At 37.7% G+C, this 26,692-nt stretch overlaps 1 protein-coding gene across 2 annotated transcripts in view; it reads right to left on the bottom strand.

Moving 5' to 3' along the window:
• Positions 1 to 26,692, bottom strand: part of ATAD2B (ATPase family AAA domain containing 2B) — a 152,926-nt gene that overhangs the window by 108,486 nt on the left and 17,748 nt on the right. Inside the window, exons 1-8 of one of the 2 annotated variants that reach the window (XM_065890898.1) lie at positions 22,783 to 22,922; positions 16,679 to 16,728; positions 16,173 to 16,326; positions 14,833 to 14,935; positions 13,321 to 13,429; positions 12,433 to 12,474; positions 10,024 to 10,140; positions 6,980 to 7,055 (exon numbers count right to left, since the gene is read on the bottom strand). In XM_065890898.1, the coding sequence (XP_065746970.1) occupies positions 6,980 to 7,055; positions 10,024 to 10,140; positions 12,433 to 12,474; positions 13,321 to 13,429; positions 14,833 to 14,935; positions 16,173 to 16,258 (533 nt within the window). In that variant the 5' untranslated portion in view covers positions 16,259 to 16,326; positions 16,679 to 16,728; positions 22,783 to 22,922. Of the gene's footprint in view, positions 1 to 6,979; positions 7,056 to 10,023; positions 10,141 to 12,432; positions 12,475 to 13,320; positions 13,430 to 14,832; positions 14,936 to 16,172; positions 16,327 to 16,678; positions 16,729 to 22,782; positions 22,935 to 26,692 lie in introns of those variants that run through there. The other variant, XM_065890897.1, reaches the window with a different exon arrangement.

The raw sequence follows: 26,692 nt of genomic DNA, 5'->3' as shown, positions 1-26,692 counted from the left end.
GTATTTTTGATGAAATAAGAAAAGAAATAGTTTACAATCAGAACTACTATGGAATGAGTAGATAATGTATCAAGCTAAAATCATCCTCGAGGAAAAATAACACTTAATAAATGCTTCATTATTAATATACTTTATGACATCTCTATGATATCTATGGAAATCATACAAAATGGAATCATTGTAAATTAATTTACTTCAAACTCAAACTGGCTTTCAAGGATGGTCCACAGCCTGTGCATCCCTATTTTACTGCAATTCCCACCAACCACAATAGCAAAGCCAGATTTTCCCCAACTCTCATTAAGATCTTTAACCTGTCTAATATTCCTTCTCCTGATTAATAGAAGTCCCTTCATTTCATCCTGCATCAGTTTTTAAGGTCTCCCAAAACTTCAGAAAGACTGTTGCAATAACTACCTACTCAATCTTTGCAATTCTGATATATAACCTCTTTCCTACTTCTTTCTCTCCATCAGGAAAATGCCTGTTTCCAAGTTTCTTATTTACCCTGTGTGTGTGTGTGTGTGTGTGTGTATGTCTGTATGTGTGTGTGTGTGTGTGTATGTGTGTGTGGTAAGCCTAATATATAAAAATGTAATATATCTGAAAATAGCACAAATGAGGTAGGCAGAAGCAACAGTGTAAGTATTGGGCTAAAGAAATGATTCCAGATGATAACTCAAATGCACAAGAACAAATGAAGAGAACCAGAATAATAAAATAAAAGGTTACTATCCAAAAGCTCTAAGCATGCACTTGATTGACTTTCTTCTCTCAACTTTTTTAAGTAACAGAGAATTATATAAGTAACTTTAATAACGTATTGCTAGGTTTGTAAAATGTATAAACGTAACATGTATAACAATACCACAAAAAGCTGAGTGGACCTTAAAAGGGAAGGGGCCACACCATATACAAAAGTCAAAATGGATCAAAGACCTAAACACAGAGCTAAAACTATAAACTCTTAGGAAAAAACACAGAAGTAAATCTTCATGACGGTAGATATGGCGATGGATTCTTAGATATGACATGAAAAATGAACAACAACAAAAAAGATAAACTGAACCTCATCAAAATTAAAGTCTTTTGTGCTTGAAAGAATACCATCAAGAAAGTAACAACTCACAAAATAGGATACAATATTTGCAAATCATATATCTGGTAAGGAATTTGAATCTAGAATATATAAAGAGCTCTTACAAGTCAATGATAAAAAGACAACACAGGGCTTCCCTGGTGGTGCAGTGGTTGGGAGTCCACCTGCCGATGCAGGGGACACGGGTTTCTGCCCCAGTCTGGGAGGGTCCCACATGCCGCGGAGCGGCTGGGCCCGTGAGCCATGGCTGCTGAGCCTGTGCATCTGGAGCCTGTGCTCCGCAGCGGGAGAGGCCACGACAGTGAGAGGCCCGCGTACCACAAAAAAAAAAAAAAAATTTTTTTTTAGTGCCAATTTTTACATAGGCACTGGACACAAAGAGACAGTTCTCAAAGGAAACTTTTAAAATGGCTAATAAGCACATGAAAAGATGCCTCATATCATTAGTAATCAGGGAAGTGCTATTCAAAAACCACAATGAGATACATTTCATACTCGTTAGGACAGCCAGAATCAAAAAGTCAGACAATATTAAGCGCTGGGGAGGATGTGAAAAACTGAAAGTCCCATACACTGCTGGAGAGAATGTCAAATGGTGTAGTCACTTTGGAAAACATTCAAGCAGTTCTTAAATGATTAAGCATAAAGTAATCACATGACCCAATAATTCTACCCTGAGATATATTGTCAAGAGAAATACAAAAATATATCCGGGAATTCCCTGGCAGTAGAGTGGTTAAGACTCCATGCTTTCACTGCCAAGGATGCAGGCAGGTTCGATCTCTGGTTGGGGAACTGAGATCCCACAAGCCACACAGCATGGCCAAAAAAAAAAACAAAACACATATATCCACATAAAAACTTGTACATAAATTTTTATAGCACCGTTATTCATAATAGCCAAAAGCTGGAAACAACTCAAATGACCATCAACCAATGAGTAGATGGACAAAATGTGACATAGTCCTACCTTGGAACATCATTTGACAATAAAAAGGAAGGAAGTACTGATAAATGCTTCAACATGTATGAACCTAGAAAACATGTAAACTGAAAGAAGCCAGTCACAAAGACCACATATTATATTCTCATTTTTACAAAATGCCCAGAATAGGCAAACCTATGAGGAAAGAAAGCAGATTACTGGTTGCTTAGGACTTAGAGCATAGAGGTAGTTGTAGGAAAGTTAGAGTTAAAGAGAACAGGTTTCTTGCTAAGCAGATGAAACAGTATTTAAAATTGTCTGTGGCAACAGTTCCAGTTATCTGTGAATATACCAAAAAAAAAAAAAAAAAGCTGAATTATATGATGTGGATCTTAATAAAGCTTTTTTTTAAAAAAAGCTAAGTGAGGGCTTCCCTGGTGGCGCAGTCGTTGAGAGTCCGCCTGCCGATGCAGGGGACACGGGTTCGTGCCCTGGTCTGGGAAGATCCCGCATGCCGCGGAGCGGCTGGGCCTGTGAGCCATGGCCGCTGAGCCTGCGCGTCCAGAGCCTGTGCTCCGCAACGGGAGGGGCCACAACAGTGAGAGGCCCGCGTACTGCAGAAAAAAAAAAAAAGCTAACTGAGACATCAGTGATGCTATTCCAGTCCTTTGTGGTTAGAGCATAGTTTTTACTAGATAAGAAACTGTCCTTTGGATATGTTAACTATTTGCGAGCTAATTAGGTTTTTTATTTTATTATGTGTTTTCACAACAAATGTTTACCAAAAATATCATGGAAGAGACTCAAGATAATATGAAATAAAAACAGAATGCTATGAAAAATCAGAGAACAAGAAAGCTATTCAAAACAATTTTTTTAGGGCTTCCCTGGTGGCGCAGTGGTTGGGAGTCCACCTGCCGATGCAGGGGACGTGGGTTCGTGCCCCAGTCCAGGAAGATCCCACATGCCGCGAAGCGGTTAGGTCCGTGAGCCACGGCCGCTGAGCCTGTGCGTCCGGAGCCTGTGCTCCACAACGGGAGAGGCCACAACAGTGAGAGGCCCGTGTACCGCAAAAAAAAATTTTTTTAATGTTTGCCTAAATAGAATTGCAAGGATGGAAGATAAAAAGAATAAAATCTCTCAGGAAAAAAAAGGGGCGTGCAAAAACGACAAAGAAAAATGAGAGAAAAGGCAAGAGCCACAGAGGACCAATGTTGGACTAACATAACAGTAGTTATTAAGCAGAAGAGGAAAAAAATGAAGAGAAGAAACCTAACAAAAAATAATACAAGAAAATATCCCAGAGTTGAAAAAAAAAAATCTCCAAACCAATAGGGCCTAGAGCAAGAGGCTCAAAAAACTGAACAAACAAAAATATATATATACACATATATATATATATATATATTTATTTATGTGCATCTACAAAGAAACAAGATATTAAACCAGACTGAATTCTCAACAGCAACAATATGTCATAGAGTACGGTGAAGCAAGAACTTTAAAGGTTTAGAGGAAACCTATTTGGATCTACAATTCTCTTAACTCACAAAACTGGGAACTATGAAAATAAAAGACATTTTCAAAGATGCAAAGTTGACTTCCACACATTCTTTCTGAGTAAATTACTTGAGATTATATTCCTGCAAAATGATACAGTAAAGCAAAAAGGAGAAAGACATCAGATCCAGTAAGTGGTGGATCCAAACCATGAAAGCAATCTTAAGTCCCACAGCAGTCACTTTGCTGCAGGTCTAAAAAAGTATCCCCCCAAAGTGGAACAGAAAGACGACATTAGGAGAGATGTCATCTGACAAAAAAAAATATGAATGCTTTGGTATGTTCAGAAGCTAGGAAAACTTGAGACTACTTGAATGTTAAAAAGGAGAATTCTTGGGACTTCCCTGGTGGTCCAATGGTTAAGACTCCGAATTCCCAATGCAGAGGGCCGGAATTCTGGTCAGGGAACTAGATCCTACATGCCACAACTACGATCCCACATGCTGCAACTAAAGATCCCACACGACTCAATTAAGACCCAGCGCAGCTAAACAAATAAATTATTTGTTTATTTTTTAAAAAAGGAGAACTCTTGAAATCATCACCTTTACTGAGACTATCAGGAGATCTCACTGGGTCCTTTTTCTCCATTTACAAGAATCACTTCAAGAAGCCCCACACATTCCTGTCCCTGAAGGAATATGTAGGCTGTGCAGAAGGTGATACAATCGCCCCCATTCCTATCCCTTTGAACTCTATGTTCCCCTTCACCCCACTATCTTCTTCCAAGCATTTGTCACGATCTGACACACTATGTTTATGTATCCATTAGTTTATCTCCCTCTAGTAGAATGTAAGCTCCGAGAGAACAGGGATTTTTACATTTTTAACTTCTGAATATCCAATGCCTTGAATGATATTTGGTGTGTACAGAAGATATACAACATAGATTTGTTGAATGAAAGAATAAACTTAATTCCAGGAGCATTTCCCATTGAGTGGCCAGAGGTAGTAATAAAATCCACAGAGGAGGGCTTCCCTGGTGGCGCAGTGGTTGAGAGTCCACCTGCTGATGCAGGGGACAACGGATTCGTGCCCCGGTCCAGGAAGATCCCACATGCCGCGGAGCGGCTAGGCCCGTGAGCCATGGCCGCTGAGCCTGCACGTCCGGAGCCTGTGCTCCGCAACGGGAGAGGCCACAACAGTGAGAGGCCCGCATACCGCAAAAAAAAAAAAAAAATCCACAGAGGATATTTAACTCTAGCACTCTACATAGCTCTATGATGAAAAACACTGTCATTACTCATAGAAATGTAAAAACTATTCATTGGTTTTCAACTCTTAGAATTAACCTAGAAATAAATCAAGTGAGGCTTAATAACTGTCCCAGAACAAACTGTAAGTGTTATCAGTCTTGGCAATATAAAAATGTAGAAGGAGTGAAGTGGAGAGAGTGGATATTAAGGTCCTAATCTTAAAAGTGAGGAGTCAAAAGATACTGTCTATAGTTAATGAAACAAAAATGGAGATTCAAGTATAATGATTCAAATTTCCTGTGACCAAAGAAGAACTGAGGTTAGTGTTACAACTGTATAAGGCTGAGGAAGAAATCAAAAGACAAGAAATAGAATGTCATTTATATAGTATATGGAAATAGCTATCAAAATAACCAAAAGCAGAAATGTTTAAATTGATTGCTAAATGAGAATAAGATTGAAGGTGAGGAAAAGTGGGTTGGGGAATATTACTTTTATTAAACCTAGTCTAGTAGCTATTTGAACCAAGTCTATGTATTACTTTGATAGGAAAAATTAAGTACAGAAAAAAGATCATCAGAAGCTAAGATTCAACACTGAAGTAAAAATGGCTCAAAAGCTGGTTGAGGTACAAAATCCTTAATTGGAACACAAACCCTAGGAATTCCCTGGCGGTCCAGTGGCTAGGACTCCGCACTTTCACTGCGGAGGGCCTGGGTTCAAACCTGGTCGGGAACTATAATAAAATCCCACAAGCAGCACAGTGTGGCCCAAAAAAAACAACCAAAAAACCCAAAAAATCCTATTAGCCCCAATGGCAAGATTATTAACAACCACCAACCCTCAAAGATATAATACCATTACCACAAAATATTATTTCTTAATCATCAATCTTAATGGGGACATGCTAGAGGCATTCCCAATAAAGAAGTGGGGTACAAAATTAATATACAGAAATTAACTGTTCTCACATATAGAAATAACCACCTGAGAATAAATATAAGAATGAAGAATGGAATAATGGGGGGAAAAAAAAGGACAGGGGCATCTTTTATGTAATATAATATTTATACATTATATATAATTTGATAATAAATGTGGCAACTGGTATCAATGGAGAAATTATAGACTTATTGAATAAATGAGGTTGGGACAACTCATTTTCCACCTGGGAAAAACGTTGGATCCATACTACAAATCTCACACAAGGATAAAATTCAAATGGATCAAAATTAAAAAGTAAAAAATGAAACATTAAAAATAAACAAAGGTTATATATGCATAACTGATTCACTTTGCTGTACACCTGAAACTAATACAACATTGTAAATCAACTATATTCCAATAAAAATTAAATTTAAAAAAATCAGTATACTAAATGGGAAAAAAATAAAATAAAAATAAACAAAGGTGAACTTCCTTAAAACTCTGGATTTGGGAAGGCTTTTCTAACTATGATTCAAAATCTAAAAGTCTTAGTAGGCTGATAAATTTGACGACATAAAAAAAAAATTTTCTGGTAAATACAACCAAAGGCAAAGTTAAAAGACAAACTCTGACCTGAGGAAAAAGACTGGCAATTTGTGACAAACGACTGATCTCTCTGCTATACAAAGAAAGAACTACTAAAAATAGATTAAAAAGCAAGAACCTTCACATGGTCATACATTTTTGTAAAATTAGCAATAGTTATTAAACAAAAAAAAAAGAGAGCAAAAACCTATTAAAAAATAGGCAAACTTTATAAACAGACATTTCAGAAAAAAGTAAATGTCTTTTAAACATATGAAAAATTACTCTCATAAGAGATATAAAAATAAACCAAGATTTCATTTTCAATTCTCAGACTGGCAAAAATCCAAAAGTTTGAAAATACGTTTTGCCGGCAGAAATATGGAAAAATTGGCACTCTGATACATTGCTGGGTGGACTGCAAACTTATTCAATACCATTGAAGGTCATCAAAATTACAATTTCAGGGCTTCCCTGGTGGCGCAGTGGTTGAGAGTCTGCCTGCCAATGCAGAGGATTCGGGTTCGTGCCCTGGTCCAGGAAGATCCCACATGGCGCGGAGCAGCTCGGCCCGTGAGCCATGGCCACTGAGCCTGAGCATCTGGAGCCTGTGCTCCGCAACAGGAGAGGCCACAACAGTGAGAGGCCCGCGTACGGAAAAGAAAAAAAAAAACTAACAAAACATACCTGATATGACTCCTTCTTGCTGGAGATCTGTGAATATCAAAGAGCGTATTTTCCCTCTTTTTTTGATGAGCTGGTACTGAAAGAAAAAAAGAAAAAAAAAAGACAACATAGAAATAACTGATAATAAATTGATAAACTGATGTATTAAAGAAGAAGAAATTAGTTCTGTTAACTTTCTGAACAGAAGCCAGTCCTATGTCTTCAAGTTCTAAATGCTGCCTAGAGGAAGCACAACAAAAATTAAAACTTTGTGGCAAATACTGTAAGTTTCAAATAAACATTCTAAAAAAGAATGCTAAGCTAAATCTTTGACTTTGGGTTAAACAAAGATTTCTTTGACACATCACCAAAGCACAACCCATTAAAAAATTTTTGAGAGCAACTTCCCTGGTGGCACAGTGGTTAAGAACCCGCCTGCCAATGCAGGGAACACGGGTTCAATCCCTGGTCTGGGAAGATCCCACATGGCTTGGAGCAACTAAGCCTGTGTGCCACAACTACTGAGCCTTCACTCTACAGCCCGTGAGCCACAACTACTGAGCCCATGTGCCACAACTACTGAAGCCCAGGTACCTAGAGCCCATGCTCTGCAACAAGAGAAGCCACCGCAATGAGAAGCCCACACACCACAAAGAAGAGTAGCCCCCACTCTCCGCAGCTAACTAGAGAAAGCCTGTGCACAGCAACGAAGACCCAAAGCAGCCAAAAATAAATAAATAAATAAATTTATAAAAAATGAATTTTTTCGGGCTTCACTGGTGGCGCAGTGGTTGAGAGACCGCCTGCCGATGCAGGGGACGCGGGTTCGTGCCCCGGTCCAGGAGAATCCCACATGCCACGGAGCGGCTGAGCCCATGAGCCATGGCCGTTGAACCTGCGCGTCTGGAGCCTGTGCTCCGCAACAGGAGAGGCCACAGCAGTGAGAGGCCCACATACCGCAAAAAAAATAATAAATTTTTTCATAAACTGAAATTCATCAAAATTACAAATTCTTCTCTTTGAAAGACACTATTAAGAGAATTTTTTTTAAAGCTACAGACTGAGAAACTTTTACAAATCACAAGGACTGATACCTGAAGTACATAAGGAACTCTCAAAACTTCAATAATAAAAAAACAAACAGCTTAATTGAAAACATGGGCAAGAGATTTGAATACTTCACCAGAGATAATGTTGGCAAATCAGCACATAAAAATATGCTCAACATCATTAGTAATTAGGGAAATGTAAATTAAAACTAAAATAAATATGTATTAAAATTAACTTGGAAAAATAACCACACCAAATGTTGGCAAGAATATGGAGCAACTGAAACTCTCATACACTCTTAGTGAGAATGTAAGCAGTATAATCACCTTGGAAGAGTTTGGTAATTTCTTAGAAACTTAAACATACACATAATCGTGAAACGCAGCCATTCCACTCCTAGGTGTTTATAAGAAAAATGAAAATATATGTCTAAACAAAGACTTGCAAACATATGTTCATAACAACTTTATTTATAATAGCCAGACACCAGAAATGTCAACAATCCAAATGTCCATCAACAAATGAATGGATAAACAAATTGTGATATACCCATACAATGGAATGCTACTCAGCAATAAAAAGAAAAACACTACTGTTAAAGTCGACAACATGGATGAGCCTTACAATTATTATATTGAGTGAAAGAAATCAGACCAAAAAAAGAGTATATACTGTATATAAAATTAAAGAAAATGTAAACTAATCTATGGTGACAGAAAGCAGATGAGATCTGTCACTGCCTGAGGGTTAGGAGTGGAGAGGCAAAAGAAAGTTAGGAGTAGATTATAAACAGGCAGAACAAAATTTGGGGGAGTTGATGAACATGTTCATTACCTTGAGTGCGGTGACAGTTTCATAGGTATATCCCTCAGATAGTTCAAGCTTGCCAAATTGTACACATGAAATATTATATATGCAATGGCAGTGAACTACATATAAATTATACCTCTTTAATAACGCTTTAAAAAAAAAAAACTAGAAAAATGGCTCACAATCTTTTTTCTGTCCCAACATACCTCCCCCATTATTAACAGGGCTATCTTTGACAGTGATTCTTAACTGGAGTAGAGAAATGTCTACATACTTGGGCAAGCTTCTTGTAAGGTAACTCTAATAATTCCAGAGAATCAATCACTGCTTCAGAGCATTAAGAGTTTGAATAAAATGATCCAGGTTCTTCCTTGAAAACATTATGCTAAGTGAAAGAAGCTAGACACAAAAGGTCACATATAGGCAAATCTATCGAGACAGAAAGTATCAATACATTAGTGATTGCTAAGGGCTGTGGGGATGGAAGTGTAGAATAAAATGTCCTAGAATTAGATAGTGGTGATGACTGCACACCCTTGTGAATACTAAAAAGCAATAAATTGTATAGATTAAAAATCAGCAAAACCCAGCAAAAATGGTGAATTTCATGATATGTGAATTTTATTTCAATTTTTTAAGAATTGGAGGAAATCAATAGTGATGGAATTTCCCAACAGCTGGGAAGAAAGTCAGTAAAACGGTACCTGTGGAACTGATTACCTGTCATTAGATTTAAGGGCATTAAGATATGGGCTTCCCTGGTGGCACAGTGGTTGAGAGTCCGCCTGCCGATGCAGGGGACACAGGTTCGTGCCCCGGTCCGGGAAGATCCCACATGCTGCAGAGCGGCTGGGCCCGTGAGCCATGGCCGCTGAGCCTGTGCGTCCGGAGCTGTGCTCCGCAACGGGAGAGGCCACGACAGTGAGAGGCCCGCGTACCCCCCAAAAAAAAAGATAAACTTTTTCCTTCTCAAAAAAAAAAAACCAAAAACAAAACACAAACATAGGTTACTGGCCAAGATGCCCCTTTCTGACTTTAGCTGAATTATCAATACTTAACCACCTGGAACACAGAGAAACTTGCCCTAAAGAACTGCTATAAGAGATTTCATTCTTTTAAATTCAGCAACACTAATTTTTTTAAGGGGTGGAGTAGAATAAGCTACTCTACTACAAAAAGGAAAGAAGTTACTTAGAGTCTCTTACCTATTGGAGGTGCTTGGTATCGATCCACTGTTTTTCTTTGTCTCAAATTATATGGCCTATCGTTTTCTTCTCCTTCTGCCTCTTCAACCTCAATATCTCCATCTTCCTCTTGAGATTCTAGTTTCACACACACACACACAAAATAAAATACTGTTTTAATTCACAAGGATTGGTCCACTCTAGAACTAAATATTTATATTTTTATTTCATTCTTTCTGCACAAGTTAGCTTTAAAAATGTCAACATTGTATGATACAGCATAAATCAATACAATTAAAAATGAACCCTGATGGGGACTTCCCTGGTGGCACAGTGATTAAGAATCCACCTGCCAATGGAGGGGACACGGGTTCAATCCCTGATACAAGAAGAGATCCCGCATGCCGCAGGGCAACTAAGCCCCTGTGCCACAACTACCGAGCCTGTACTCTAGAGCCTGCGAGCCACAACTACTGAGCCCTCGCACCACAACTACTGAAGCCCGCACGCCTAGAGCCCAGAGCCCATGCTCCACAATAAGAGAAGCCACCTCAATGATGTGCCTACGCACCGCAACAAAGAGTGGCCCTAGCTCACCACAGCTAGAGGGGGCCTGCGTGCAGCAACGAAGACCCAACGCAGCCAAAAAAATAATAATAATAATAAACATTTTAAAAAACTTAGAGTAAGCTTTCAGATGTCATGAGTAAATTGTAAAGTCCTTTGCATTTTTAGTTTCTTATTTCACTGAGCATGGCTGACAGTTTTAACATTTTTTTCAATGTCTTAATATGATTGTGTTATAGTGACAATTCCTGTGGTTAAAAAGTTGATCATAAAGTACATTGCATTTGAGGACCATAAGCTTATAAAGTTTCACCAGACTTTTATTTTAAACTATAAATAGATGTCACATTATAGCTATAGCCAAACTGCTTTTTTTTTTAATTTATATTTTCGGGCCACACCAGGCAGCATGTGGAATCTTAGTTCCCCCACCAGGGATAGAACCCATGCCCCCTGCATTGGAAGCACAGAGTCTTAACCACTAGACTGCCAGGGAAGTCCCCCAAACCACATTTTAAAAATAAACTTTTAGAATTTATGTACATTATAATTTACTTTTTATTTATTTATTTATTTATTTATTTTAAAATTTAGTTTTGGCTGCGTTGGGTCTTCATTGCTGCGTGCGGGCTTTCTCTAGTTGTGGTGAGCAGGGGCTACTCTTTGTTGTGGTGCACCGGCTTCTCATTGTGGTGGCTTCTCCTGTTGTGGAACACGGGCTCTAGTCATGCTGGCTTCAGTAGTTGTGGCTCGAGGGCTCTAGAGCGCAGGCTCAGTAGCTGTGGCGCACGGGCTCAGTTGCTCCACGGCATGTGGGATCTTCCCAGACCAGAGATCTAACCTGCGTCCCTGCCGTGGCTGGTGGATTCTTAACCACTGCACCACCAGGGAAGTCCCGTAATTTATTTTTTAAATGTATAGCTAGGTGAATTATCATAAAGTGATCACTCATGTCAAGGCATAAACTATTACCAATACCCCAGAAATCTACTTTATGCTCTCTCCCAATCCCTGCCTGAATTTTTCTACCAAAATGACTAATCTGTGTTTACCTGTTGTCAACAGGCCTAACAAATCATTATACTGCCAACAAAAATTGCTCTTGCTGTAAGATAAGTAATTATCTTTTAAGCATTTTTTTTTGAACTATCAAGTAGTATGTGAATATTGACCTTATTCAGTGGTTAATTGGGCATTGAATGAAGTGTGCTGTAATAAAGTTTTGAGTCATCCTATTATTGCTTTGTATGACCAAAAAGGTAGTAAAAAAGATTGAAACGTCATAGGCAAATCAGGAGCTCAAATATGATCATATTGATATATTTAGCAGAGAACTAATATTTTTAAGAAAGGCATTTTCTTTTACATCTGTTTTTTAAAATTAATTAATTAATTTAATTTGGGCTGCGTTGGGTCTTCGTTGCTGCACGCGGGCTTTCTCTAGTTGCAGTAAGCGGGGGCTACTCTGGAGCACGGGCTCCAGACACGCAGGCCTCAGTAGTTGTGGCGCACGGGCTTAGTCGCTCCACGGCATGTGGGATCCTCCCGGGCCAGGGCTCGAACCCGTGTCCCCTGCATTGGCAGGCGGATTCCCAACCACTGCGCCACCAGGGAAGCCCCTAAATGTTTACTATTAAGTTATAGAGAAAATCAGCAAATACAGTATTACTTAACTAAATAACACTATAAATCACTTGCACCCAAATAAGTTTCCTTAAACCTTCAAAAATATTACTTTTGGAAAAAAAACCTTGCATTATTTATTATGGGAAGAAATTCTATACATGGCAAATCTACTCTGGGAAATCTACAAAGATGTTCAGTTAAAGATAAGGCAAAAATCACATTATAAATCTGTCTCACCTATACTGATTTTCTCCAAAGGAAGCAATATAGAGGTTCTAGCTGTAACAACAATAATATCTGCTCAATAAAATACCTTCATTAGAAATATCACCTCTTCAAAACTTGCTAATAATATATTAATTACAGAATTTGAGAAATAAACCCATTCTTCTCCATCTAAGCTACACAAATAGAACTAATAAGATTCCCTGGTGAAATACAATTACCTTGCATTTACAGTATACCAAATCTTCTGAAAATCCATTTTAATAAAGAAGGTTAACACCTACAGAATTAAATCCTATGGATGCACTGGTCATCAATTTATAATCCTTGGGGCAAACGTGCTTTCATCTGTTCCCAGCTCCAGCCAACAAATCCAGTCAGGATTCATCAATTCAAAACCCAGACAGGCCTCAGAAAAGAGCAGTACAACTCCCTCCACTAGTTCTGGCTGTCTCTCTTTACTGTACCATTTACTACTCCTCTGTCCATAACTAAATTTGAGACCCAAATAATCCAAGATTTAGAGGCTATGGATAGAAGGGGGCTATGGACAGAGACTTTCAGTTAGAACGTACCTAAATACAAAAGAGGCCTCACCTAACACGCAAATCAGCCCATGGCAAATGCTACACCAGATTAGGTCACTTAAGGACTACCAATAGCTACTAATAAGATATATTACATAACAATGCATAGTGTACAGCAAAGGCATTTTTCCAAATGAAGAAAATGAATACTCAGAAATGCCAATGGAATAAAAATTATTCCAAATTATGTAACATAGACCTCTAAAGCCAAAAATCACCCATCTAGCAATATTACACATATATTACTTGTACATATTTTCTTCCCTCCCACCTGAACTTTGTAGTATTTATTTCATAAGGTGCTTTCACAAACCTTCTTCTTCACCCTCAGTAGAGACTTCATGATGATTTTGTATCCCATAACTATTTCTTCTCAGTGACTTTCTTCGCCTTTTCACTCTTGAATACATGTCCATGTTTTCCTTTTAAAGAGAGAAATCTGTCAAATATTAACATGAATTTTATTCCCAGCTATAAATATCATTAACCCAATGGGACATGCCCATTCAATAAAATTTACTGAGGACCTATTTGCAAGGCAAAGATTCATGAAAATGGACCTTACTGAATTCAATACATGTAAGAAACAAGAGGAAAAACAAATAAAACTTATAAAATATTTGAAAATGTAAAACTACAATGCCATGGACATACTTTCTCCCTTAAGCAAATTACAGCCTAGTAGGATAAAACAAGTCAAGTCACAGGTAACTATAAAAGAAAGTAGAGGGCTTCCCTCGTGGCACAGCGGTTAAGAATCCGCCTGCCAATGCAGGAGACACGGGTTCGAGCCCTGGTCCAGGAAGATCCCACATGCCACAAAGCAGCCAAGCCTGTGCACCACAACTATTGAGCCTGCGCTCTAGACCCCACGAGCCACGACTGCTGAGCCCACGTGCCTAGAGCCCGTGCTCCACAAGAGAAGCCACCACAATGAGAAGCCTGCGCGCCACAACGAAGACTCAACACAGCTGAAAATAAATAAATAAATAAATAAAATTTATAAAAAGTAATAATAAAATAAAATAAACTAGAACAAGTTTAATGCCATAAAGAAAGGTACATGGGCATTCCCTGGTGGCCTAGTGGTTAGGATTCTGGGCTTTCACTGCTGTGCCCAGGGTTCAATCCCTGGTCAGGGAACTGAGATCCCACAAGCAAAAGGTACAGAAGAGTCTAGAATTCAAAAAGATTAATCCGCCCCTGCCGGCATGTTTGGGGGAGGAGGGGAGGAAGCATCTGAAAAGAGCCTTGAAACAAAGGGAGAACTGCATCAGGCCTTAACCAGAAGTATTAACAGGAGTAAAAGATAGGAGAATAAGAATGATTCATTTATATTTGGGCAATGGTACGTGAGAAGATAAAGTTGAAACCAGATTATGAAGGTCAAGGTGTTTTTAATTAATTCAGTACACATTAAAAAACCATTAAAGGGACTTCCTTGTTGGTTCAATGGTTAGGACTCTGCCCTCCCAATGCAGAGGGCACGGGTTCAATCCCTGGTGGGGAACTAAGATCCCACGTGCCGCACAGTGCCGAAAAAAAAAAAAAGACCGTTAAAGGTTCCGATGAGAAAAGTGACAGAATCAGAGGTGGACTTTAAGATGACCCTCTGCAGAAGTGTAGAGGGTCTTTTGGGGAAGGTTGTGGCAAGGGGGGTAAGGATAAAAGAAGAAAGAAAACAATAAAATCCCAGATTAAACTGGAAACGAAGAAGGAACAATTCTGTTAATTCAAGAAAATCCAAATGCTGCTCTCTCTCTCTCTCAATTCCTCAGTCCAAACAAAAACTATGTGCAAAGGTTGTTAAAGTTAATATACTCACAAATTCTGTATCTGTCCACATTCGAAGCCGTTCTACTTCTCCTGATCGACGATTCCTTCTAATGTTTATATTGTCCATTTCCTGTAGTACAGCTTCAGCAGTACTACAATTATATAATAAAACTAGGGTTTAGACAACCATGGAATCAAACACTGTGTCATACATGTAAAAGAGCTCTTCGTCAACGCATAATTAAATCCTGATATGTAACTGTACCTAACATCCCAATTAATATCTGTTTCTGAACTGGCATCCACCAGAAGATAATGCCCCCAAAACAGATGGAAACAGGGAATTCTCTGGTGGTCCAGTGGGTATGACTCAGCACTTTCACTGCTGGGGCCCAGGTTCAATCCCTGGATGGGGAACTAAGATCCCACAAGCCATGCAGCACAGCCAAAAAAGAAAAAAAGATGGAATCAGGACATCTTCTACCTTAATATAATAAAACTTACAAATATAAGACCTTTGTTTATAAGTCTCCAAATATTTAAATTCATAATGCTACTACAAATAACTGACTACCAGACCTAAGGCACTGAAAAAAAATTCGAATCCTTTTACTTGAAGATGGTGTTAAAAATTGTATAGAAAAAAGGATTTGTAAAAAGTTTAAAGCTAATATAAGGTTAACTGAATAGATACTTTTAGAAATTAGAGGACACTGACATCCACAAAATATATGGTAACATTGGCACATTTTATGTTTTAAACACACACATAGCCCAGATACTGATCTAAGTACTTAACGAATAATAACTAATTTTGACACTACCACTATAGAATATAATTTCTTCTCATTTCAAATAGCAATTACACTGACCTCACTTCTCCAGGCTACTGCAGTGATTAAGGAGGATGATTTATTAGCTGAAAAGAATAAAGTTTCATTGCATGCAGACACTGAACAGTCAGCTGGGCTACATCCAACATGTGCAGTCTCAAAAGACTTTCAATTCAGAATCTTGACTAAGTAAAACTATGCCTACTATATATCAATAATGAAACTTAATGCTGCTTGAAAACTGTCAAAAACACAAATGTTAAATGAGCAAATATTAAAGGACTATAGTAGTGAAGTCAAAATAAAATTACTTTTTATATTATCTATGCACAAGAGCTTTAAAAAGTATGAGAAAAAATGAGCTATCACATAAATTGTATTAAATCTAATAAAGTAACCAGAAACTGACAATCATTGCTAGCCATGGTTAATTCAAATTAAGTTTTTAAATAATTGTATTGATCGCTAAGTCAGTGCTTAAGTTACTTTTTAAGACATAACTGGCTTAAGAAAACCAACAGTTACATGAAACTGCTGACTGCAAAAGCATTCATACCTATTTACTAGTTGATCAAATAACAAACTCTGGTTCACGCTTTCAAATCTGTTTTTCCTGGAACGACAACTTTTTCTGACTTCCATGTCACCATTTATACAAGAAAGGTCCCCATCTCCCTTCTTTTCGCCTCGAAGGGGATGGCTTCGAAGGGCTACAAGAAGAGAGAAATTTCCATTTCAAAGTATAGAGTATAAAAAGAAAGAAAAAAATCAAAAATTACTTTTAAAAGACTATAAAAAGCTTACTATAACCTCTTAAATGGCTTTAATATCCAAAATCTAAAATTTCTATAACTGTTTACAATCTGCTATAATAATTTAAATTATTTCAGTTGTACTGATTTCTCAGTGTTTAACAATTACATATTTACCATGACTGAAATCCAGTCACTTCCAACAGTATACTTAGCATACTAGTAAATTACGCTATTTTACCCCACTTTAATACTCTTAACAACATTATAAGAATTTCAATACTAACCAGTTTCATAACAGAATACTCACATAAGCTACTATGTCCGTTTGGTAATGTAGCACCAGGCTGAGAAGTTAACCTAGAACACAATTATATTTAATATGCAAACACATCAACATTCATTTAAAGAAGCAAGAAATGCAAATACTGGTGGAATCATTTTAATCTTTAAAATGTCAGTAATGTAATGTTACTTTTTTAAGAGTAAAGACATTTTTTACCCTAAAACTGATAATATACCAATTAATAAAATATACTAGCTACAAGTCGTTTCATTACTTCAAGAAAAGTTTTAATAACAGATTACAAACTGAACTTACTGTCTTCAACTCTATAAATTAAAATCCAATGAAAAGGCTTACGCTTAATATGTATCATAAAGTTAGCTGACGCCATAAGTAACAATGGTCACAGACATTTACTATGGGTTTTTGTTAACATAAAATTCAAACAATGACAAAGTTATTCAAATGATAAACTGTAAGACGAAAAAAGTATTTGAACACCAACGCCACTTAATAATTTCCTCAAAGTATTATATTACACATTCTAAACTAATAAATGAAAATTTAGCTAATTTCTCAAAATCTATTGCACAACTCTCCCTTTTGGTGGAGGAACAGAAATGTTAAGTCACTAGAAAGATACTTAAAGGGTCATTAAAACATGAAGACTTATGAAAAAAGTCATAGTACGCCTTACTATAATTAGAAATTCAAAACCAAAAGCTAAATTGTTACATAGTAAAAGAGCTATCAATTTAAACTTACTAGAGTATTTTTTGAAATATCCAACAATTATCATTTTCAAAGAGTAAATAAAAAAGGGGGGAAAGAGGACATTCAAAAAACAGTACATATGACTGTCATCTGCTTATCTATGTGGTTTGCACAACATTTTTTAACTAAAATATTCTAACATTTTTGGTTATTCCAGCATGCTTCATGTAAAATTATAAATGTTATAAATATTAATTATAAATGCCCCTGTCTAATAAAGGTCACAGATAGGATGACTAAAGGTATGAACAAAAACTATTCTGTGCCTTCAGACTATCAAAAACACAAAATAAAAAACTCCATCTCGGGCTTCCCTGGTGGCGCAATGGTTGAGAGTCCACCTGCCGATGCAGGGGACACGGGTTCGTGCCCCGGTCTGGGAAGATCCCACATGCCGCGGAGCGGCTGGGCCCGTGAGCCATGGCCGCTGAGCCTGCGCGTCCGGAGCCTGTGCTCCGCAACGGGAGAGGCCACAACAGTGAGAGGCTCGCGTACCGCAAAAAATAAAAAAATAAAAAAAAGAAGACAGTGCGTAATTGGCTTTTATTTCATTGCTAATGAAAGATCTATTTTAAGGTGGGGGGAGAAACAAACTTGTTCTTCAATCAATCCAATTACCAATTATAGTTTATTGTCATCATTTTACAATTATCATTTCTCTTTATAAAAATGAGAAAAAGAAGGAGATAGAATATGAAATACTTGGGTATAAAAATAGAGAATATTGGGATTTTAAGGGTTGGTCTGCCTATACAATAAAGGTGCCTAAAAAGTCTCTTAAATCAAGGTTACCAAAAATTAGTCACTTAAAATGTAACCAGGTGGGTTCACTGCTTAAATTAATCCTCTAATAAATCCTTTATGATTATGAAGTCTCCTTTATTTTTAAAAGAGGCTGCGACAAAAATAAACTCAAAATGGATTAAAGGCCTAAATGTAAGGCCAGACACTATAAAACTCTTAGAGGAAAACACAAGCAGAACACTCTGTGACATAAATCACAGCAAGATCCTTTTTGACCCACCTCCTAGAGAAATGGAAATAAAAACAAAAATAAACAAATGAGACCTAATGAAACTTCAAAGCTTTTGCACAGCAAAGGAAACCATAAACAAGACGAAAAGACAACCCTCAGAATGGGAGAAAATATTTGCAACGAATCAACAAAGGATTAATCTCCAAAATATACAAGCAGCTTATGCAACTCAATAACAAAAAAAACAAACAACCCAATCCAAAAATGGGCAGAAGACCTAAACAGACATTTCTCCAAAGAAGGTATACAGTTTGCCAACAAACACATGAAAGAATGCTCAACATCATTAATCATTAGAGAAATGCAAATCAAAACTACAATGAGGTATCACCTCACACCAGTCAGAATGGCCATCAACTAAAAATCTACAAACAATAAATGCTGGAGAGGGTGTGGAGAAAAGGAAACACTCTTGCACGTAAATGATACAGCCACTATGGAGAACAGTATGGAAGTTCCTTAAAAAACTAAAAATAGAACTACCATATGACCCAGCAATCCCACTACTGGGCATACCCTGAGAAAACCATAATTCATAAAGAGCCATGTACCACAATCTTCATTGCAGCTCTATTTACAGTAGCCAGGACATGGAAGCAACCTAAGTGTCTAACAACAGATGAATGGATAAAGAAGATGTGGCACATATATACAATGGAATATTACTCAGCTATAAAAAGAAATGAAACTGAGTTATTTGTAGTGAGGTGGATGGACCTAGAGACTGTCATACAGAGTGAAGTTAAGTCAGAAAGAGAAAAAAAAATACCATATGCCAACACATATATATGGAATCTAAAAAAAAAAAAGGTCATGAAGAACCTAGGGACAGGATAGAAATAAAGGCGCAGACCTACTAAGAGAATGGACTTGAGGACAGGGGGAAGGGGAAGGGTAAGCTGGGACAAACAGAGAGTGGCACGGACATATATACACTACCAAATGTAAAATCGATAGCTAGTGGGAAGCAGCCGCATAGCGCACAGAGAGATCAGCTTGGTGCTCTGTGACCACCTAGAGGGGTGGGATAGGGAGGGTGGGAGGTAGGGAGATGCAAGAGGGAGGAGACATGGGGATATATGTATAGCTGATTCACTTTGTTATAAAACAGAAAGTAACACACCACTGTAAAGCAATTATACTCCAATAAAGATGTTAAAGAGGGGGGGGGAAGGGGGTGTGGGTGCGGGATATTTCCCCATATCTCTGTATCCTAAATTTTTTAAATGGAGACAGTATCACTCTGCATTAGATAATTATTACATTAAAAGTTTCTAGGGCTTCCCTGGTGGTGCAGTGGTTGAGAGTCCGCCTGCCGATGCAGGGGACACGGGTTCGTGCCCCGGTCCGGGAAGATCCCACATGCCACGGAGCAGCTAGGCCCGTGAGCCATGGCCGCTAAGCCTGCGCGTCCGGAGCCTGTGCTCTGCAACGGGAGAGGCCACAACAGTAAGAGGCCCACGTAACGCAAAAAAAAAAAAAGTTTCTACACCTTTATGTGAAGCACACTGCAAATGCAATATCAGACTCAAAAATCATTACTTATTCTCCCTTTCCCACATAAACCCAAGGCATTCAATGATTTATGAGAATTTTAAACCTCAATTCAGCAAAATCAATCATTTGAAAAGACTTTAACCACTACCAGCCTTCATTCTAATGAGCCTCATCAATGGTGATTACATTTCTGCCTCACCTCACTACTCCTTCATCATCTGACCACAAAACAAAATTTTCGGGACTTCCCTGGCAGCACAGTGGTTAAGAATCCGCCTGCCGATGCAAGGGACACGGGTTCGAGCCCTGGTCCAGGAAGAACCCACATGCCGTGAAGCAACTAAGCCCATGCACCACAACTACTGAGACCGCACTCCAGAGCCCACAAGCCACAACTACTAGCTTGCATGCCACAACTACTGAGCCCGCATGCCTAGAGCCCATGCTCCACAACAAGAGAATCCACCACAATGAGAAGCCCACACACTGCAACGAAGAGTAGCCCCCGGTTGCCGCAACTAGACAAAGCCCACACGCAGCAACGAAGACCAAACGCAGCCAAAAATAAATTAATAAATGTTTTTTAAAAAAAAAATAAATAAATAAGTTATTTCACCAATCAACAGTAGTTTCTTTAAAGAATTTAGTGGTTGTTAGGCTTCCGTGGTGGCACAGTGATTAAGAATCCAATGCAGGAGACACGGGTTTGAGGCCAGGTCCAGGAAGATCCCACATGTCACGGAGCAACTAAGCCCGTGCGCCACAACTACTGAGCCTGCACTCTAGAGTCTGTGAGCCACAACTACTTAGCCCGTGTGCCACAACTAGTGAAGCCCATGTGCCTAGAGCCCGTGCTCCACAAGAGAAGCAACCGCAATGAGAAGCCCGTGCACCGCAATGAAGAGTAGGCCCCGCTCGCTGCAACTAGAGAAAGCCCCGCACGCAGCAACGAAGACCCAACGCCGTAAATAAATAAACTAACTAAATAACTTGTTTAAAAAAAAAGAATATAGTGGTTGTTAACAAAGTTCTTTAGGATTCATTATTTTTCATAGGTAATACTAACTTTCATCTATATTCAATTTTCCTCCAATGAACTGTATTTTAACAAATTATTTTTGTGAAAGAACTTTTGTGAAAGTCATTTTACCTTAGATGCTCTTAAGACTTTAGAGTACCAAAATAAAGGAATTAGGATTCTCAGGTTCATGACATAAAAATTAATACAAGCCTTCAAATAAATCCTGATTTTTGTATTTATACTATCTCAAAATCTAAAATATCTTTAACTACAAGTTTCCCTAAAATTCAATTATGTTGAATCTGATAGGTCAAATGGCACTTTCTTTTCAGGTCATCTGAAACACTAAGAGTCTAATTCTAACATGTAGCACTTAATCACATCCCTTGATGAAAGTTTAACTCAAAAAACTTTTAAAATTCTGTGAACTGCTAAACATTATTCTCCTGCCAAAAAAAAAAAAACCAGTAAATTTTATTAGTATTCATTATTTCTTAAGCTTTTTATTCAAAATGTACTTAATATTTTTTAAAGGAATATCAAACTCTAAGGTACCTAAATGAAAGCAAAACTCTCTCCCCTCAAAAGAATTTTAAGCCTTTTTACATGAAAGACATGATCAAGATTAATTTACATAAAAGATTTGAGTGGATAAGATGTGGGAAATCTACGGTATCAGAGACTTACACCTGAATTAAACTGTTAAAATTATCTTACAATTAAAGGTCAAACTTTTAACACTACAAGAACACTTTTTAGAGCATTTACTAGAAAAAGAAGCTTGATTCACTCATTTAATAAATACAGGATACAGATTACAACAGATAGATCAAGTGTAGAAGTGTAAGTAAAGGGCTGTACTTATTTTAAGTAACATCATTATAGTTATCTGGATCTATTTCATCTCACAGATGAAGGAGTATGGTAAAGTTAAAAAAAAAATCAATAACTATGATTCACATAATCTACTTAACTCCCAGACAATGCAAAATTAAAAATTTTAAATACATATTAAAATAGGTAAAGACTCTTTAGAGACTAGTAAATGTACAATGCCTGTCAAAATCTATATAACTGCAAAGATTATTTTCATTAAAGCCTAAGAGTATCCCGAATTTACCTACACACATAAAATCAAAATATTGTCAAAAGGGAATTCCCTTTTACTTCTGGTTTGCAGTTGGCACATCATCAGCACTTCTACATCAAACACTGGAAAAAAGAGAAGCTAAAGACTCTAAGCTCAAATTTTAAATCTTTTCTGAGTGTGTATACACCTATCCTATCTACATTAAATTAGTACCACTTACTTTGGTTAAGTGAGTAAAATTGTTTTCTAATACATATCAAAACAGACACAAAGCAAATTTAAGTTGAAAACAACCAGATAGATGAAAAGATTTCTTTAAAAATTAATTTAGATTTTATTACATTTTAGTATACCAATTCAAGTGGAATACTTAATTTTAGGAAGGGGAGATTTTATCTTATTTTCAAGTAAAAAATATAATTTTAACCATGTTTTTATTTAAATTTTCAGGACTATAAACACGTATGCACATTCAAGACCTATCAAAATTCTTATTGTTTTAGTAATATTAGTTTCTATTACATACTACATATATTTTTGGCATATTTAGAGAAAATAAAATTACATACAGAAATTATAAAATAAGCTTAATACAATTTATAAGTATTTCTAGCCCGGTAGCTTTACAATTTAAGAAAATTAGCAATTATCAGCCCTGAATCACATCAAATAATTCATGAAAAAACAATGGAGGAGTTCTCCATTCTCACCTGGCCTGTCCAGTTGATATGTTCCATTCCTCTCGCTGACCAGTACTTCGTGATTTTGATTTGTCTTTGCAAACAGAATCAGGTTGTTTCAAAGTGCGTTTGGCTGGAGGAGACACATGGCTATCACTTAAACTACCATCAACTTCAGCTTTCTGAAAGACAAAGTTTAAAATGTATTTATTATCCTATTAAAATTCACAGAATTCTTAAATTCTTGGATAAAGTACAGTGCTTATTCAACCAATAAACATTTACTGAAGGAATCTCTCTACAAGTGTAGCAAAATGTAATAATCTATAAATACAGAAACAAAAAAGTTAGAAAGATAAATTTATCCTCAGAAAAGTATGTTTAGTTTGTTTTTATTTTAAAATAGTTTCAAGCCTACAGAATATGTGTAGATACAACTTTTTATGACATGATTCATCATTCCTCTCCTAAATACTCCAGTGTGTAACTCCCAAAATTAGAACACTCTGCTATATTAGCATCATTCAACCCTCCCAATTAGGAACTCATCATTGATATAACACAGAGCCAGTCCAGTCCACAGACACATTCAAATTTTATCAAATGTCCCAACAAGGTCTCTCTTTCCTTTCTGGTTCAGGATCCTAACCAGGAACATATACTGTATGTACTTATCAGATCTCCTCGGTCTCCTTCTATCTGGAACAATCCTTTAGTCTCTCCCCATTTTCATGCCCTTGACTGTAAAGAATATAGGCTTTTTATTTTCCAGGATGACTATCAGTCTGGGTCAGTCAAAGGTGGTTCCTGCTTGGCTCCTCATCCCCTTTGTGATGTGGGCATCTACCTGATGTTCCTCGTAACCCAAGTCAGGCCATAACACTCATAGAAAGAATATACAGACATGATATTATGCATACTATACCTACCCATCATTAGGTATAACCTTGATCACCTAGTCAAGTTGGTGTCTGCCAGGTTTCTCCACCGTAAAGTCACTATTTTTCCCTTTGTATTTGATTAGTTTATGTGAAATCATTCTGATAATTCACCAATATCCTGTTCCTCAACAAACCTCCACCCACTAGCCACAGCATTCATTGACTACTCTTGCCTTTATCCAATACCATCATGGTGGTAATTATCTAATCGTATCACTCCTATATGTTTTAGTTGGCATTCTACTTTAAAGAATTTTCTTGGGATTTCCCTGATGGTCCAGTGGTTAAGAATCTGTCTTGCAATGCAGGGGACACCGGTTCAATCCCTGGTCAGGGAACTAGGATCCCACAGGCCACGGGGCAACTAAGTCCTCACACTCTGAAGCCCACGCACCACAACTAATGAGCCCGTGTGCCACAACTAGAGAGAAGCCTGCACACCGCAACAAAAGATCCTGAGTGCCACAACTAAGACCCGATGCAACCAAAAAATAAAAAGAATTTTCCCTCCCCAACCCTCCTTACTCAATTCATTCACTCATTTATTTGTATCAGTATGGATTCATGGATTCTTACTTTATTCTGTGGGTTTTAATCCATTACTCTATTTCTTTGCTCAAATTATACAAGATTTGGCCATCAGGAGCCCTTTCAAAGTGGTTCTAATATTCTTTTGACATGTCCCCATCATTTTGAGTACCTCCTTACTTTCTGGCACAAAAGTAATCTGTAGGCTCATCTAGTACTCTCCCTTCCTGACCCCAGAAATTAAGCTCAGGTTCCTTTCAGTCAAGGATAGTATTCAGAAATCAAGATCTGGGCACTAGGTGTGCTCAATGTTACTGGAGTTTCACTGCTATTGAGTCCTCTCAGCAGAGAAAGCTAGGAAATATATGAATTTATATTGATACACAGAAATATAGACATCTATACCTATTTCTTTATCTGTGCATAAATAATAGTTTTAAAAATGTGTGTACACGAATGCGTTCAACTAATTCCATACCTTAAGTTTCTTTCTAGACTTGCCCTTTTTATGTTTGTAAGTCCTTTCCAATGAGAAACACCGCTTCCATTATCTTCAAATACATTTATTCATTTGCTCTTTCAATTAATTAATTTGTTTAATGTAACCAATCTCTCAACCCGAGACCTCCATCCAACACGCTTCCGCTAATCCCTCCCTAGCTTCATGTCTTCAAACTAGGGGAGTCACTGTCTCTGAGGAGCAGCTTTCCTCTTCGCCACCCAATTCCTTGGATGCTGGATAGGTGGGGAAGAGAGTGGAGGAAAGGGTTACCTTTTCTTTAGAGAAGATTTAATTCATATGCTAATACTTTATCACTTAAGATTATCGATCAGTATTTCAAAAGCATGTATGATCATTTTCAATATACTACCATTTAAACATTTTTGAGTTATTTCCCTTTATGCTACAAATTTCTTTTAAGAAAAATATATAGGGACTTCCCTGGTGGCTCAGTGGTTAAGAATCCGCCTGCCAATGCAGGGGACACAGGTTTGAGCCCTGGTCCGGGAAGATTCCACATGCTGCGGAGCAACTAAGCCCATGTGCCACAACTACTGAGCCTGTGCTCTAGAGCCCACGAGCCACAACTGAGCCCGCGCGCCACAACTACTAAAGCCCGCATGCCTAGAGCCCGGGCTGCACAAGAGAAGCCATCGCAACAAGAAGCCTACGCACCACAACAAAGAGCAGCCCCCTCTCGCCGCAACTAGAGAAAGCCCACGTGCAGCAACGAAGACCCAATGCAGCCAAAAATAAATAAATTTATTTTAAAAAAAGAAAAAATATAAAAACTATCCATTTCATAAATGTCATTTCTGTATCATATGTTCCCAAAGCAACACGACTACATTACACAAATAATTAGTCAAAATGTAGCCACTTGCAAACATGAGAAATACTCGCAATATACGTTTAAAGGTATCCAAGTATAACCTATAGAATTAACATCCACTTACTAAAATGTTTTTCACAAAAAGACCAATTTTTTTATTTTGTGCTGTAATACAATTTACCATGAACTAGTTTTAAAGCCACAAGACCACGTTTCGTACTAAAAGGCACAAAGGAAAAAACAATTAGAAATTCAAACATCAAACTGTCTATAAGTAAGGATAATAAACATGTTAGTTGTGTAACATACACCTCCGCTTATTAGTTTAAGTTCCCCAGAAAAACTGGTTAGCTACTTCCAAACCATCCCACGTAGAGGTGGGAAAAACCATTTAAGATGCAATTCAATCATGTAATAGTATTTAACAGTAAACATGCTTAATGTACTTAAGAAATGGTTGGGTTTTTTTGTTTTTTTGTTTTTTTTATTTTTTGGCTGTGTTGGGTCTCAGTTGCGGTACACGGGCTCTTCGTTTGAGGCATGCGGGCTTCTCTCTAGTTGTGGTGTGCGGGCTCCAGAGCACGTGAGCTCGGTAGTTGCAGCACACGGGCTTAGTTGCCCCATGGCATGTGGAATCTTAGCTCCCTGACCAGGGATCAAACCTGCGTCCCCTGCATTGGAAGGCAGATTCTTAACCACTGGACCACCACGGAGGTCACAGAAATGGGTTTTTTTTAATTGTATTATTTCACTTCCTCAGGCCCTCGCCTTCTCCAACCCCACCCTTTAACAGAGTAAACAGAGAAGCTCAGACATAAGTTAACTAACTCTAGCCCAAGGTCATATAGCTAACAAATGACTGACAGAACTTGAGAAAAAAAAAAAACCTAGAATTTTAGGTACTTCCATTCCTAATATTGTTCTCTGTCTACTACCTCAGACACTCCACCCTAGAATATTTATAAAATACCAAGGTTAAAGTGTGCCTCAAAGGTCATCTTACTCAACTACTGATCCAAGACTTGATCAGCCTCTACATTTGTCACTTCAAATGTGCTCCACCCATGACCCATCCAATCAGAAACCATTTTTGACAAGATTCCCCAGATAATTCTTATATACGTTAGTTTGAAAAGC

The sequence above is a fragment of the Phocoena phocoena genome, chromosome 14 (genome assembly GCF_963924675.1).
Source record: "Phocoena phocoena chromosome 14, mPhoPho1.1, whole genome shotgun sequence".
NCBI lineage: Eukaryota > Metazoa > Chordata > Mammalia > Artiodactyla > Phocoenidae > Phocoena > Phocoena phocoena.
The sequence above is the reverse complement of the archived record's forward strand: the minus strand, read 5'-3'. Positions and strand labels throughout refer to the sequence as shown.